General features: G+C 37.2%; 1 protein-coding gene and 1 long non-coding RNA gene across 3 annotated transcripts in view; one reads left to right on the forward strand and one right to left on the reverse strand.

Moving 5' to 3' along the window:
* Positions 1-17,367, reverse strand: part of LOC306664408 — a 1,052,029-nt gene that overhangs the window by 240,833 nt on the left and 793,829 nt on the right. The gene's annotated exons all lie outside the window — the stretch shown is intronic.
* SV2C (synaptic vesicle glycoprotein 2C) overlaps positions 1-17,367 on the forward strand; it is a 255,087-nt gene that overhangs the window by 48,037 nt on the left and 189,683 nt on the right. For both annotated transcript variants that reach the window (XM_079145201.1, XM_079145200.1), the window contains exon 2: positions 11,254-11,930. In XM_079145201.1, the coding sequence (XP_079001327.1) occupies positions 11,351-11,930 (580 nt within the window). In that variant the 5' untranslated portion in view covers positions 11,254-11,350. The remainder of the gene's footprint in view (positions 1-11,253; positions 11,931-17,367) is intronic.

Consider the following 17,367-nt stretch of genomic DNA (forward strand, 5'->3'; position numbering starts at 1 on the left):
CACATGGTCCAAATCATATGTTCATGTGTAGCCTACATAGTGGAAGTATAATTGCTAATTGTTAAGAACAGAGATCTCCTTAAACCAAGCACGATGGTGCACACTTGCAATCCCAGCTACTTGGGAAGCTGAGGCAGGAGGATCACAAGTTCTGGATTAGTGTCTGCAACTTAGCAAGCCCTGTCTCAAACTAAAAAGATAAAAAAGGGCTGCGCGTATAGCTCAGTAGTAGAGTGCCCCAGTACTGCCAAAAGAAAAAGAAAAAGAAAAAAGTAGGCATCTGTGGGTAGTAGAAATACACGTGATTTTTCTTTTATTTGTTGTGACTCTCTGAATTTTCTAATTATTTCTTTTTTCCTCCCAAATTTTATTGTGATAAAATATACATAATATAAAATTTACTGCTTAACATTTCAAGTGTACACTCAGTGGTGTTAAATGCATTCACAATATTATGCAACCATCATCACCATCAACTCTATAACTCTTACATCTTATAAAATTGAAACCCTGTACCCACTAAACAATAACTCCCGAACCCCTCCTCCCAACCTCTGGCAATTACTATTCTACTTTCTGTCTCTATGATTTTAACTACTCTAAGGATCTCATATAAACAAAATTACATAGTATCTGTCTTTCTGTGACTGGTTTATTCATTTAGTATAATGTCCTTAAAGTTCATCCACATTGTACAATGTGTCAGAATTCCTCTAGTTATGCATAGTAGTTGGGTTCATCTCAACAAACTCGTACATTTATTGAATTTGATTTCAGTTTGTGCCCCCCTTTCACTCTCCCCATTCTCCTTTCTTTACCAATCTTCCTTTCACACATTGGTTTATGTATTTTTGATTGGGCCTTTATACATATATATAAAGTTGAAATTCCCTGTGGTACATTTATATTTTTTCCTCTTTAAGACTGATTGTATGTGTATTGTCACATTTTGCTTATCCATTATTCACCAGTTTGTGGACATTTGAATTGCTTCTATGTTCTAGCTATTGTAAATAATGCCTCTGTCGACAAAGATGCTCAAATATCTCTTCTAGATCCTGCTTTCCTTTCTTTGCTGTGTATATCAAAAATTGGTATTGCTCTATTATATGGTACTTGTATTTTCTTTTTGGGGAACCACTATACCGTTACCCAGACTGACACACCATTTTGTATTCTCACCTACAGTATACGAGGGTTCCAATTTCTCCACATTCTTGCCAACACTTGTTGCAACTATTACCTTTTTTTGCTAGTAACCATCCCAATTGATGTAAGTGATCCATTTTTTTCTTAAATAAACACATCTTAGTTTTGTAAGCAGAAAGAACATCACTGTACTAAATGAAATCCAGATACTTGCCAAAGGCAGATGCTGCCCACTTTGACTCTGTTGAGAATATTCCTTCCATTAGGAAGTCTGGGGCCTTCAGAAAAGTTCATTTATGTAAACAGGTTTGTTATTTGAGTGAGAACTTTAGGTTTCACTAATCTGGGATATGTAGAGATTTGACCACTGCTGAGGTCATATTTACTTGGCTTAAGAAATATTATATTATTTAATCTCCAAGTATTGGAGAAGTTTCTATTTTTTATTCTATCATTTATTTCTAATTTCAATCCATTATGATCTGATAGAATACAAGGCAGTATCTCTATCTTCTTATATTTTCTAACAGTAGCTTTGTGGCATAAAATATGGTCTATTTTAGAGAAGGATCCATGTGCTGCTGAGAAGAAAGTGTATTCGTTCTTTGTTGGATGGTATATTCTATATATGTCCGTTAAGTCCAAATTGTTGATTGTGTTATTGAGATCTATGGTTTCATTATTCAATTTTTGCTTGGAAGATCTATCCAGTGTTGAGAGAGGTGTGTTAAAATTGCCTAGTATTATTGTGTTGTGGTCTATTTGATTTATGGAATTGAGAAGGATTTGTTTGACGTACATGGATGAGCCAATGTTCGGGGCATAGATATTTATGATTGTTATGTCTTGCTGATTTATGCTTCCCTTAAGCAGTATGTAATGTCCTTCTTTATCCCTTCTGGCTACCTTTGGCTTGAAGTCCACATTATCTGAAATGAGGATGGATACTCCAGCTTTTTTGCTGTGTCTGTGTGCATGGTATGTTTTTTCCCATCCTTTCACCTTTAGTCTATGGGTATCTCTTTCTATGAGATGAGTCTCTTGCAGGCAGAATATTGTTGGATTTTTTTTTTAGTCCAATCTGCCAGTCTATGTCTTTTGATTGATGAGTTCAGGCCATTAACATTCAGGGTTATTATTGTGATATGATTTGTATTCCCAGTCATTTGACTTATTTTTGTTTTTTGACATGATTTGGTTTCTCCTTTATTTGGCTATTCCTTTAGGCTAGTTCTCCCCGTTGCTGATTTGCATCGTTGTTTTTCATCTCTTTCTCATGGAATATTTTGCTGGGAATGTTCTGTAATGCTGGCTTTCTTTTTGTAAATTCTTTTAGCTTTTGTTCATCATGGAAGGATTTTATTTTGTTGTCAAATCTGAGTGTAAGTTTTGCTGGGTGTAAGATTCTTGGTTGGCATCCATTTTCTTTCAGGGCTTGGTAAATGTTGTTCCAGGCCCTTCTAGCTTTTAGGGTCTGGATTGAAAAATCTGCTGATATTCTTATTGGTTTCCCCCTGAATGTAATTTGTAATACACTATTAATGTAAATGTAATACGCTATTATATGATGAATGGATAACAGAAGACATCAGGAGGCAAATAAAAATATTTTTAGAAGTAAACGAGAACAAAGACACATCATATCAAAATCTCTGGGACACTATGAAAGCAATACTTAGAGGAAAATTTATTTCATGGGGTGCATTCAAAAAAAGAAGTAAAAATCAACAAATAAATGACTTAACACTACAGCTCAAAGCCCTAGAAAAAGAAGAGCAGACCAACACCAAAAGTAGCAGAAGACAGGAAGTAGTTAAAATCAGAGCCGAAATCAATGAAATTGAAACAAAAGAAACTATCGGAAAAATTAACAAAATAAATAGTTGGTTCTTTGAAAAATAAACAAAATTGATAAACCCTTAGCCATACTAACAAAGAGAAAGAGGGAGAAAACTCAAATTACTAAAATTCAGAATGAACAAGGAAATATCACAACAGACAGGATTGAAATACAAAACATAATTAGACGCTATTTTGAAAATCTATACTCCAACAAAACAGAAAACCTCAAAGACACCAACAAGTTTCTAGAGACATATGAATTACCTAAACTGAACAAGGAGGACATACACAACATATATAAATCAATTTAAAGCAATGAAATAGAAGAGGTCATCAAAAGCCTACCAACAAAGAAAAGTCCGGGACCAGATGGGTTCTCAGCCAAGTTCTACAAAACCTTTAAAGAAGAGCTCATTCCAATACTTCTCAAAGTATTCCATGAAATAGAAGAGGAGGGAACCCTCCCAAACTCATTCTATGAAGCCAATATCACCCTGATACCTAAACCAGACAGAGACACATCAGGAAAGAAAATTTCAGACCAATATCCTTAATGAACATTGACGCAAAAATTCTCAACAAAATTTTAGCAAATCGCATCCAAAAGTATATTAAAAAGATAGTGTACCACGATCAAGTGGGTTTTATCCCAGGGATGCAAGGTTGGTTTGACATCCGGAAATCGATAAATGTCATTCATCATATCAACAGACTTAGAGTTAAGAATCACATGATTATTTCAATAGATGCAGAAAAAGCATTTGATAAAATACAGCACCCCTTCATGCTCAAAACACTAGAAAAAATAGGAATAGTGGGAACATTCCTTAACATTGTAAAGGCCATCTACGCTAAGCCCATGGCCAATATCATTCTAAATGATGAAAAACTGAAAGCATTCCCCCTAAAAACTGGAACAAGGCAGGGATGCCCTCTTTCACCACTTCTATTCAACATCGTCCTTGAAACTCTAGCCAGAGCAATTAGACAAACCAAAGAAATTAAAGGGATACGAATAGGAAAAGAAGAACTCAAACTATTCCTATTTGTGGATGATATGATTATATACTTAGAGGAACCCGGAAATTCCACCAGAAAACTCTCAGTACTCATAAGTGAATTCAGTAAAGTAGCAGGTTACAAGATCAATGCTCATAAATCCAATGCATTTTTATACATAAGTGATGAATCTTCAGAAAGAGAAATTATGAAAACTACCCCATTCACAATGGCATCGAAAAAAATAAAATACTTGGGAATCAATCTCACAAAAGAGGTGAAAGACCTCTACAATGAGAACTACAGAACACTAAAGAAAGAAATTAAAGAAAACCTTAGAAGATGGAAAGATCTCCCATGTTCTTGGATAGGCAGAATTAATATTGTCAAAATGGCCATACTACCCAAAGTGCTATTCAGATTCAATGCAATTCCAATTAAAATCCCAATGATGTACCTCACAGAAATAGAGCAAGCAATCATGAAATTCATCTGGAAGAATAAGAAACCCAGAATAGCTAAAACAATCCTCAGAAGAAAGAGTGAAGCAGGGGGTATCGCAATACCAGATCTTCAGCTCTACTACAAAGCAATAGTAACAAAAACAGCATGGTATTAGTACCCAAATAGACAGGTAGATCAATGGTACAGAATAGAGGACACAGACACAAACTCAAATAAATACAATTTTCTCATACTTAGACAAAGGTGCCAAAAATATGCAATGGAGAAAAGATAGCCTGTTCAACAAATGGTGCTGGGAAAACTGGAAAACCATATGCAACAGAATGAAATTAAACCCCTATCTCTCACCCTGCACAAAACTCAACTCAAAATGGATCAAGGGCCTCAGAATCAGACCAGAGACCCTGCATCTTATAGAAGAAAAAGTAGGTCCAAACCTTCAACATGTTGGCTTAGGATCAGACTTCCTTAACAGGACTCCCATAGCACAAGAAATAAAAGCAAGAATCAACAACTGGGATAGATTCAAACTAAAAAGCTTTCTCTCAGCAAAGGAAACTATTAGCAATGTGAGAGAGAGCCTACAAAGTGAGAGAAAATCTTTGCAACTCATACTACAGATAGAGCACTAATTCCAGAATATATAAAGAACTCAAAAAACTCTACACCAAGAATACAAATAATACAATCAACAAATGGGCTAAGGAAATGAGCAGACACTTCACAGAAGAAGATGTACAAGCAATCAACAGATATATGAAAAAATGTTCAACATCTCTAGTAATAAGAGAAATGCAAATCAAAACTACCCTAAGATTTCATCTCACCCCAATTAGAATGGCGATTATCAAGAACACAAGCAACAATAGGTGTTGGCAAAGATGTGGGGAAAAAGGTACACTCATTCATTGCCGGCGGGGTTGCAAATTAGTGCAGCCACTCTGGAAAGCAGTATGGAGATTCCTCAGAAAGCTTGGAATGGAACCACCATTTGACCCAGCTATCCCACTCCTTGGCCTATACTCAAAGGACTTAAAATCAGCATACTACAGAGATACAGCCACATCAATGTTCATTGCTGCTCAATTCACCATAGCCAGATTGTGGAACCAACCTAGATGTCCTTCAATTTTTGAATGGATAAAGAAACCGTGGCATATATACACAATGGAATATTACTCCGCCATGAAGAATGTTAAAATTATGGCATTTGCAGGCAAATGGATGAAATTGGAGAATATCATGCTAAGTGAGATAAGCCAATCTCAAAAAACTAAAGGACGAATGGTCTCGCTGATAAGTGGATGAGGACATATAATGGGGGGTGGGAGGGGTTGGCATTAGGGTTAGGGTTAGGTTTAGGGTTAGGGTTAAGGAGGGTGGTAAGAATGGAGGAAGGAAGGACTGTATAGGGGGAAAAGAGGGGTGGGAGGGGTGGGGGGGAAGGGGGAAGAATAACAGAATGAATCAAACAACATTGCCCTGTGTAAATTTATGATTACACGAATGGTATGCCTTTATTCCATGTACAGAGAATCAAAATGTATCCCATTTGTTTACATTTTAAAAAAAAAGAAATATTATATTAGGTAGAGGGGAGTGAAGGCCAAGGAAGGGTTATGGGGGGAGGAATGATAGTAATATAAAACAGACATTATCACCTCATGTCGATGTATGACTGCATGACTGATGTGATCCTGCCATATGTATAATCAGAAAAATGAAAGGCTAGACTCTATTTATGTATGCTCAATCATAATGTATAAATGTATTCTACTGTCATGTACAACTAATTAGAACAAATAAAATTTAAAAATAAAAAATAAATTCTTTATAGAGTACATTACCTGTGTTAAAATTGTATTTTATAATGTTAATATGCTTCAAATCATATTTTCCAGGCTTGTTGAGTGATTTCTTACTTTAAAATATTCAGCTAGGCTAAGTCCTATTTTTGTAGGAAGTCTATTTAAAACTTATAAGCAATTACATTTTGAAAATTTAACTTTCCATTGTTGATAGACTTGAAATACTGTATTTGATTTTAAAAATACATTTTAATGTAGCTTTTTGCTTTTTATCCTGCTTCCTTCAATTAATGTTAATTAGTGAGTTTTGTGATATTTTATAATAGATATTAAAACTTCAAATGATTTTAGTGTTCACCTTAATAGTGTAATTTTCCATAGTATATAATGATAATTGTTCATTGACATAATGTCAAGGGTGGGGAATTCTGTTTTTAGGAAAGTTTGGGAATTGATTCTTTATAACAGGCTTTGCATTTTGACTTTCCAAGAGAAGGGCATGTGAAGTATAAAAGAAAGACTTGCCAAATATATTTGACCATGAAACTTTTTCCTCTTGGATCAACTTATGGTGTATTGTAGAAAGCACTTTGGGGAAATACTGATGCAGACTCCCTCATGAAGAAATGGGGGACCAAAGTTGGCCCCTGTATGGTTCTAGTGTCCTCATTTAATAACATTGTTTTAGTGTTTTACTTCTTAAGTCTCTGCTTTCAGACAGCTTACACCCTAATGGGGAAGACCTTCCCAGTTATCAACAGCCATAATTTTTTTTTTTATTGTAAACAAATGGGATACATGTTGTTTCTCTGTTTGTACATGGCGTAAAGGCATACCATTTGTGTAATCATAAATTTACATAGAGTAATGTTGTTTGATTCATTCTGTTATTTTTTCCCTTCCCCCCACCCCTCCCACCCCTCTTTACCCTCTATACAGTAGTTCCTTCCTCCATACTTGCCCCCCTCCCTAACCCTAACTCTAACCCTAACACTAACCCTTCCCTCCCCCCCATTATGTGTCATCCTCCACTTATTAGTGATATCATTCGTCCTTTGGCTTTTTGAGATTGGCTTATCTCACTTAGCATGATATTCTCCAATTTCATCCATTTGCCTGCAAATGCCATAATTTTATCATTCTTTATGGCTGAGTAATATTCCATTGTATAGCTCCTCACGTAGAGTGCCTGACTCTCATGCTGGAGACCCAGGTTCGAGTCCCCAGCCCTCTGTGATTGTGCAAATACCAAACAACAGCCATAATGATGGAATACACGATCAAATGCCAACTATGATTACCTGGGAAGATGGGATTTGGTTAAGCAGTAATGAGAGGAAATCATTTCATAAAAGAGGTAGCCTTTGATCTGCATCTTGAAGAACAGGAATTGGTACATAGGGGTAATTTAGAGTGTTGGAGGACAAGAGGCATCCTTTTTTTTTTTTTTTTTTTTTTTTTTTTTGCAGTGCTGGGGATTGAACCCAGGGCCTTGTCCTTGCAAGGCAAGCACTCTACCAACTGAGCTATCTCCCCAGCCCCAAGAGGCATCCTTAAATGATAAATGTCTGATGTCAAAGATTTAGACAGTTGAGTTGATGAATCAATAGCTATTTCCTCCTCTCAAAAATGTGCTCAGTGTGGAAAGTTCCATGAATGACCTCCTGCCATCCTACTCCACTTCCTAGAGTTCTACACAAGTCCAGAGTTCCCTAGTTGGAAGGAAGGTAGGTGTCAGGAAAAAATGTGGGCACAGTTATCTAATCAGCTAGCAATACGATCCACTTGCCTTCTCCATTAGATCCAAGCTCAGGAGAGGAGTTGTTCTATAAAGAGCCCCTCGCCCCATCCTGCACATCAGGCATCAGTAGTACTTTGGAGGATCCTTTTGTTGCTGGCGTGAGGGCTGCCTTCTACCACAGCTGTTTGAGAGCTCTATTTCCATCAGAGGGTCCCATTTCCACAAAAAGGTAGTAGATACAGTAGATATAGTGATGGAACCGTTAGGCTCTGGGTTAGGATTGACTAGCTTTGCATTCTTATTGAGCAGGTTTCAGTTTTCCCATCTATAAAATGGGAATTTTAAAATTATCCATCCCATTTGATAGTTGTGAGGATTACTGGGTGACAATACATCTGAAGTGCGTACCCATGACTGAGCTAGTAATAAGTTATCAGGAAGCTAGGAGTGCACAATGACTTTGTGGCTGTATTATTACAGATATGAGAACAATGGACTCTCCCAGCATCCAGGAGATGCTAAAATGTTTTGGGGAAGAAGAGCTATCCAAGATCTTTTGATGATGATGATGATAAGGGATAAAGCAGAAGGAAAGATTGAAGGAGTGGGCAATGTGGGTAAACAGAAACATCTCTGTGTGTGCGAGTGGGTTGTGTGTGGTGGGAACTTGTGTAGGATAGTTCTAAAATAGTGTTCCTATTTGATATGAGTCATTAAAGAAGAAACAAAAAACAAACTCCATTTTTAGAATAACTATTTTTTACATGTAGTACTTATTTTTTTATATTTTATGTATTCATGCAAAATTATTGTCATACGCAGTGTGCATATTGTTAAATATATCAGCTACAATTTGCTGTGAATGTTGCTCAATTTAAACAGTCACTTCTATAAAAGTATTTTTTAAATCAGTTTTGAGTCCTGTGGCTCAGCATGAGCAGGACTTCTAAACAAAAGTTTATTAAATGTTTATTGGAGGAGGTGCTGTTAATCTGCCTGGATGCTTTTGGATCCCTTTCACTATCTCTGGGTTCTCTTAGCATGGCCTCTGTGTGTTTGCTTCCATTAGTCAGCAACTGTGCTCTTCTTCCGAGGACTGCCCTTGGGCAACTGGAACTGCTTTTGTCTTTTGGTGTCCAGAGCTGCAAGAACCTATATTCCACACTTGCCCTTGGGTGGCCCATAGCCAACTTGGCCAATATGGGGGTATAAGAGCCCAGCACCCTGGCCCTGGATGGAGGATAACTGTGAGCATCACTTACATTCAAGAATTCCTTTACAGGCCAGGCTGAAGCCTGCTCCTCAGGACACTGCTTAAAACTGCAGTCCTGTTTCTATCCATCTTCCTCCTCCTGTCCTTCTTCCCCACCCCCTTACTCTTTCATAAATGATTTGCACCTGGCTCTTTTTAGTAGGGTCTGTTGCTGGGGAACTTGATATATGTCAAATTCTTTCCTAAAAACAGAGTAAACAGCAAGTCATTTAATCTTCCCAGCACAGTGAGAGAGTTATTACCTTTATTTCGTGGAGGAAGAAACTATTTGAGTAAGTGAGAAGGAACAACATGCATCCCTTGGAGGTTATGAAAGTTTTCATTACTTTATCTAATTTTCTGGCTTCCTTGGCCACTAACAGTCACCATCTTGGAGTAGTTTATCTGAAAAACAAGACTACATTTTGAAATTACTATCTACATAAAACCCATCACTGATGAAAGATACAATAATTCTCTTTATTTCAGGGCCTATAAGATGACATAGAGAAGAGGTTGTAAAACAATGTTAGCATGAAGGGGGGTGGTTACAGAATTATTTGAAAGAAGGCTGTAGCATTTGTTAAGACCCCAGTGAAAGCACCATGTGAGGCAGATGAGGCTGAGCTGCAAGAGTCAAGGCATGTCAGAGCTTGAGTCCCGGCTTCTCCTCTGACAAGCTTTGTGGCATTAGGCTAGTAGTTCTCCATGCTTTAATTCAGTCATGACCTTCCAAAGCAGATATCGTTCTACCATTTCTACCATTCAGTGGTAGATTTCTGGAATGAGCCATATTTTTTGCATTTGTCAACTTACTAGAGAGAGGTAATAGCCATAGAATGTAACTCTATTATCCGAATAATTTACCTACTAGCTAAAATAACCACATTTTCCAAGGACAGTGCCAACTGGTTTGTACATTGAAATCATTGTAGATTCACATGTAGTGGAAAGAAATAACACAGAGATCCTCTTACTACTCCTCCAACTTTCTCCACTTGCAACATATATAAATATCTGATTTTAAACAGAATTTCAAAATAAGTATTTATACTTGCCCTTATTTATGAAAAATAAAACACTGACAAATCTTCTTTGCTTTAGTGAGACTATAACCTATGAGTTGATTTTTTCATTATCCAAAATTTTTAGAACCATCTTTTTTATCTTATTTCTGGGTTCATGTATGATATTTGCATGATCAGTTAAATGTATATTTGTAATAGCTACTTACCAAGTGTTTTACACTGTATACAAAAAGAAAACATGGAAATGACCATGGCTGTCAAGTGAACTGTAGTCATTTGGTTAACTCTACCAGTTTCCTATAGATACACTTGTTGTATCTGTACTGTGTCAGGGGAAATACTCATTGTCAGTTTGGGGTGCTATGTGAGTCTCTATTATTGTTAGTTGGTAGTAAACACATTGAAAGTAGAGGGAAATGCAATTTGACAACTAACACTGTAGTTTGATAGCTTTGGATAAGAAGTTACTTGTTTTTCTTTTTTTCAATGTGAAGAAAGAAGTTCTAACAGGGTTCTTTGAATACTCTGGTTTTGCCCTTGCAGTCTGCCTATGTGTCTGTGTATTTGTGAGCAATATTGTTTTTTCAAGGAGGCATATCTTTATAGAATTTTGGAGATGTGTTGGGTACCCTTTTAATGGTGTAGGATGCTTAGTTTATTTCTCAGGGGAATGTCTTTGTAACATTGCCCTGGAACAAAATTCCTTAAAACAAAACAATAATAACAACAACAGTAGAAATCCTAGTTAAAAAGCCCGTAGTTCCAGGTGCTGATCACACTTGCACAGAGAACCAGAATGTACAGGTAGGCACTGAGATCAAACCAAGAAAAGCTTATCTATGTCTTAGGGAGTGGGGCAGTGAAAAGAAACCAGGAAATGGATGGTAAGGGGCAAAAAAAAAAAAAAAAAAAAAAAAAAAAAAACCCAAAAGGGAATAATAAAAATCTCCTCTGGCTCTTCTTTTGCAGTTCTATTTTGAACCCAAATTGGATGATGCTGTCAGGGCTGAGCCACTGACAGTCTGTGAAAAAGTCCCATCTTCTCATCGGCCATCAGTGAGGTAAGATGGAAGACTCTTACAAGGATAGGACTTCACTGATGAAGGGGGCCAAGGACATTGCCAGAGAGGTGAAGAAGCAAACAGTGAAGAAGGTGAACCAAGCAGTGGACCGGGCCCAGGATGAATACACCCAGAGGTCCTACAGTCGGTTCCAAGATGAAGAAGACGATGATGACTATTACCCACCTGGAGAAACCTACAATGGCGAGGCCAATGATGACGAAGGCTCCAGCGAAGCTACTGAGGGCCACGATGAGGAGGATGAGATCTACGAAGGGGAGTATCAGGGCATCCCCAGTATGAACCAAGGGAAAGACAGCATAGTGTCAGTGGGACAACCCAAGGGGGATGAGTACAAGGACCGTCGGGAACTGGAGTCAGAGAGGAGAGCCGATGAGGAAGAGCTGGCCCAGCAGTATGAGCTGATAATCCAAGAGTGTGGTCATGGGCGTTTCCAGTGGGCTCTGTTCTTTGTCTTGGGCATGGCCCTCATGGCGGATGGTGTGGAGGTGTTTGTCGTGGGCTTTGTGTTACCCAGTGCCGAGACAGACTTATGCATACCAAATTCAGGATCCGGATGGCTGGGTGAGTATATTGTGTCACCGAGACCAGTTCTAAAACTAGTTTATTTGTTGAGCACAGGTATCACCATCTAGAATAAATACTTTCACCTAGAGAACTGCATTTTTTCAACAAATTTCTGTATTATGAAGAATCTTAAACATACAAAAGAACCAAAACAATTTTACAGTGAATACCTATGTATAGCTCCCCACCTAGAGTTAACATTTATTATGTTTTCTTTATCTCCTATCTGCCCATCAATCCAACTTATTTGCAAGCATTTCAAAGTAAAGGAGAACAATGTATTTTAACTTCTATTATTATAATAAGCCACACTGCTTAATGATGGGATACATTATGAGAAGTATGTCATTTTGGGATTTTGTCTTTGTGCAAATATCGTAGAGTGTTCTTCCACAAAGATGGCTACAACATTGCTAGGTGATATAATCTTATGGAAACATAGTCATAAATGCAGCCTGTCATTGACTGAAATGCCATTTTGTGGCATCTTGGTATAAATCTTTATATGAAACTCATTTGACACCTTTATAAATACAGATTAATTCTATAAAACTCCAACCAATATAATTTTAAGTTTTATATATAATACTGTGTTTTAAATATTTTTAGGAGCCTGCTAATCTTTATTTTTCCTATAATCTATGTGTATGCTTGCTTATTTTTTCAACAAGACTTATTTACAGAATTTTTTTCTAGGTCACTTTAAAAAGAAAATCTGTTTCAAGGTTTGTACTTTTGTGGCTAAGCTGGAAAAACTTAATCGCCTCACATGATTTAAAATGTTTTTCAAGTTATATTAATATTTAAATTCTATGTGTTGAAAAATAATATGACCTCTCTATAAAGTAGCTAGACAGCAGATTTGATTTTTGTATGACAGTTGCCACACACCCAAGATTCTTACAAAGATGTAGTTAACACTCTCTGAGTTTGTGCCAGAAGAAATAAGAAGACTGAGAAACATGCACACAGTGGGGTGTCCCGATAGTTTGAATCCACTTCAAGTACAGAGTACACAAAGGCAGGAGAATTTTCAAATTCCGTTTGCAAATTCATCCTTGGAGAACATGTTTATGTACATATAAAATGATCACATGTTTCAGAGTCTGCAAATAAAAGTAAAAATACTTAGTGCATATGTTTCCAAGGAAATTTAAAATACAGGTTAAAAAACAAAAAGTGTGGAAACCTACTAACTTTATTAAGTAATGTTAAAATCTTGATGCTGAGAAATTTTCTGGAGTGATTAAAATTAAATGCCATTTCCTTTCTCCCTGACAAGAGACAGAATCGTGAAGGAGAGAAGGATCTACACCATTTTATTCTTTTAATACTTATTCCTTTTCTAAGATTCACTCCTACAATTTGTTTCTTTCTTTTTAACTAAAAGAAATGGATCCAAGAAAGCAGACTACAAAGGATCAAGGGGTGGTAGTTCGGAGCGTAGTTTGCATATTTGTTGATAGATGCATTGGTACGATGGAGCATCAAATGGAGACCTTACATGCTTCAGAGGAAAGACTTGGCCATTCATCAAATTGATCATTTCAGCAGATCTGTTGTGTATCCAGCACTGTATTTTGTTTATGTTTGTTTATTTGTTTTTGGTGATCAAGTCTATCATCTTTTAGATGCCTAGGCATCTAAAATTTTTTAAGATTTTGCTAAAGGAATATATCTGCAGAATGCTGCAAGAAGATAGATCCCTAGAAATATATCCACACAGATATTTACTAATTGCTGGCTTAAATTTGGAATAAAAAAGATTTTCATGTTACGATGCTAGTTTATGTTGGAAACATTACAGAAAAGTCTAGGCCCAGCTGACCCTCATGCCTTTGTCTTCTTGGAACTGAATGGGAGCACAGAATTACATAGAATTCTCTTATCAGCTTATCCACCAAGCCCAGTACCCCCTAATGATGTGACACATCCCGCAGGTGGCACTCAGAAGTGTAGATAATGCTGCAGAACAATAGGAGCTCAGATTTTTCATGTGTTTATAATGGCTGCCTGATTTACTGAATTTAAAATGTGTCTCCAGGAGTGTATTGTTTCACTCAAAGTTGTGAGTCCCCAAAAGAAGCCTTTTAATGGTTTCATAACTGTGCCTTCCAGACTTGCATTTCAATTATTTCGCATTGTAATTTCACTCATAATTGCATTCTAACGGAGTCTCTTTAGACAAGCATTTAAATTGTTTTGCCATTTTCATTTTATCGGATAATAGCTTTGTAATATAATTACCACACTAAGTCAGAGCAATGGGATCAAAATGCAGAAAAGAAAGATGCATGACCCATGTTTGGTGGCATTTTGTGGACATGGATTTTCAAAATAATTTTTTTATTTATTAATAAGTATTGTGTCATTTTCTTCAAGGGCAACCAGGAATAAAAATATGGTCCAGTTTATATTTTAATTACTTGGGAGATTGATCTTCTCTTTGTGTTTGCTGTAAGATTGACTTAAATGTAGCTAAGGACACACTGTGTCTACATGTGCCGGTGTGTGTGGTCTTTGTGTATATTTATAACACCCATTGGGATGGAAGAAGGTAGAGTAAATATTTAATTACCTAATGAACTGCTCTTTGGGGAAATAAATGCCTTCCCTTTTAAATAATCCATTCTCTATCGCCAAAATCTATTTATTAAGTCCTTATGATATGTAAAGTACAGCATTACCACAAGGAATAATAGGACAAAAAGTTTTTTAAAAAGACAAGCTTACCTTATCCAAGAAATTTTTGTAGTCCAAAGGAATGATCACAAATGTCTGCAGATTGCCAGAATAAGGAAGCAAGTATTAGTAGCCAAAGGAGAACTAAATATAAATAAAGAGACTTTAAGCAAGGGTAATTCATTAAGGGATAGGACTCTGACTGAGGCAATGGAGAGAAGGATTGGATTTGGGAGCTGTTCTAGAGTCAGCAAGGACTTGTTCATTGATTAGTTTTGAAGGAGATGGAGAGAATCAGTTAATGAAAGAAAGGCAATTCATCAAATTAGGTAATTCAGAGTACAGCTGTAAGCAGGAGAGAAGAAGATGATAAGTGTAGTTTTAAACATTCTCACTCTGAGGTCCTTGAGGAGGCTTGAAAAGGAGTATCAATGGATTGCTTCCCATTTAGGTTGAAGTGCCCAATGGTTATCATTTAAGATAACAATGCCAATGACTTTAACCAGGGAGAGGCTGGTTTCCTGCTGCATGCCATTTGTGGGGTTTGTGGTAGAGGACACATCATGAAGGGGGCTAAGAAGGAGAAGCCGAGAGAGAGGAGCAAACAGGAATGGGTAGTCCGAAAGTTGCAGAAAGAAGGGAGGGAGACATAACTATCAAGTACTGCAGAGTCTTGCAACGAAGACTGAAACCAATCTCTTAAGTCTGACAATTAATTTTTGGGCTGCTGTGTAACAGCTCTTAGATGAACACAGTGAGTAAGGCTAAAACTTTTGAAAGTCTATGTATTGGGTGATGTGGCGATGGGTCCTCAGGATTCCCAGCCCTTGCTCAGAGTGGGGGGTTCTCACAGATACCAGACATTCTTCCCTCCCATGGCTTGGGCTTACAGTGGATGCTGCTGAGTGAGTCCCTTTGTGGGGCCATGACTGACTTGATTCCTATTCAAGGGTTGTTGAGATGGGTAGATGGATTCTGAAGCAGGTAGGACTGTGACTATTTCCCTACTTTAGCTCCAGCTCACAGAACAAGCACCATATTGGCAATTCTTCTCTCACACTTTTCCATCATAGGGGCTGATTACCATTTGTGGCTTATTTCCTCTTAAGACCCACCTAGTGAAACAGAGGTGTTGAATAATACAAAATAGATGGAAAACCACATCTTGTACCCTGAAATATACTTCGTAACTAAGCCTGAACTACACAATGATTAGCATTCTGTACAGTTTCTTTTATCCTTATGAAGGCACACATGAACTGTAACTCCTCATTCTCACATGCATTTATAATTTTCAGGACCAGAGTTTTAGTAGCCTAGGTAGGTCAGAGAGACAAGTTGTGGTAGCATGACAAGTAAATGTTGTATAGAAAACTGGAGAGAGCAAGCACGAAAATATTTGTTGAATACATGAATGACAATCTCTGAGCTATGTAACACTTTGAGATCTCATTGATATGAACATATCTAACGTAGGACTGTGTTGTTTTGAACTCATCAGTAGCAGAGGCAACAAAAGAAAGCCACAGATTCAGATGTTGGCAATTCCCTCTCAAGTTCTGCTCAGGGTTGGGGTGCCCCATTCTAAGGATTTGTCCTCCCTGAATTCATGACTACATCTATTCCTATGGCAAGGAAAGTTACAAAAGGCATTCTTGGCCTGTAGTCCACTGAAGACATGAATCCTGTGGCTAAGACCTCTCATGCCAACTTCATGCTCCAAAGCAACTTGAGGATTTCAATTCTTTTTCTAGAATTTATCCATCAGAAATATGGAAAAGTGTTTGCCAAAGGTACCAGTCTCCTTAGTCATTCTGTTTTTCATTCTAATTGACCAATTAGTATTCTGGGTTGGTTTGTTTTTATTTTGTGTTGGGGATCAAACCCAGGGTCTTGTACATCCTAAGGTATTCCAGCGGTCCCTGCTTCCCCTCCCCTGTTAATCTTGATGAGGTTGCTATTGGAAGCTGACATCCTGGGTTGCAATTTGCAGCATCACCTGGGTTTCCTGGATAACTATTCCATGAGCAGTGCATACTAGTTTTCCTTTCAAATGTCAACAATATTAACTAAAATTAACTAGAATTGATTGGTATACTAGGCAAAAATAAAGTTAGACCAAAAATATCAAAGCATTTAAGTCTATGAACATATAAATGGAATTTCACTTGACTTTTTTTTTTTTTTCATTTTCAGTTCTTGAAAGTTTTAAAAATATTTCAAAATGATTCTAGACTACATGTAGATTCTTACAAACTTAGTATATATTTTTGGGTAGAAACAGAGTAGTGGTTTTCATTCTATTTAATTCTTTACTGCCAATTGTATCATGTCGGACTTATTTGGCATTCTTGTGTCTTCCACTGAGAGCTAGAATATTTATTCAACAAAAATGTGTTGTCATCTACTGTGTGACAAGCCATCTAGACTCTAGAGATGTAATAGTAAATAAAGCAGAAAAATGTCTCTGGTAAACTCTATGCATGTCTTTCAACCTCTCTTTCTATGGTTTTTACCTGGATCTTGGAATTCCTTGGAACATGGCAGAATCCGCGCGTCCTCCTCCTCCTCTCTTTCTTCCATGTCCCCCTCCTTTGTTGAGCCCTTAAAGTAAGGATAGCTTCCTCAGGGGTGGGGTAGATAAATATGTCCTGAACCACCACACTTTAACATCTTTTTCTCCACGCTTCCACAGGCATCCTTATTCCTTTAGGCTTTAATCAAAGAAGAAATACTCTGTTGGGATTCCTCG

Source organism: Sciurus vulgaris (assembly GCF_902686455.1).
Source record: "Sciurus vulgaris genome assembly, chromosome: 6".
NCBI classification, from domain to species: Eukaryota; Metazoa; Chordata; class Mammalia; order Rodentia; family Sciuridae; genus Sciurus; species Sciurus vulgaris.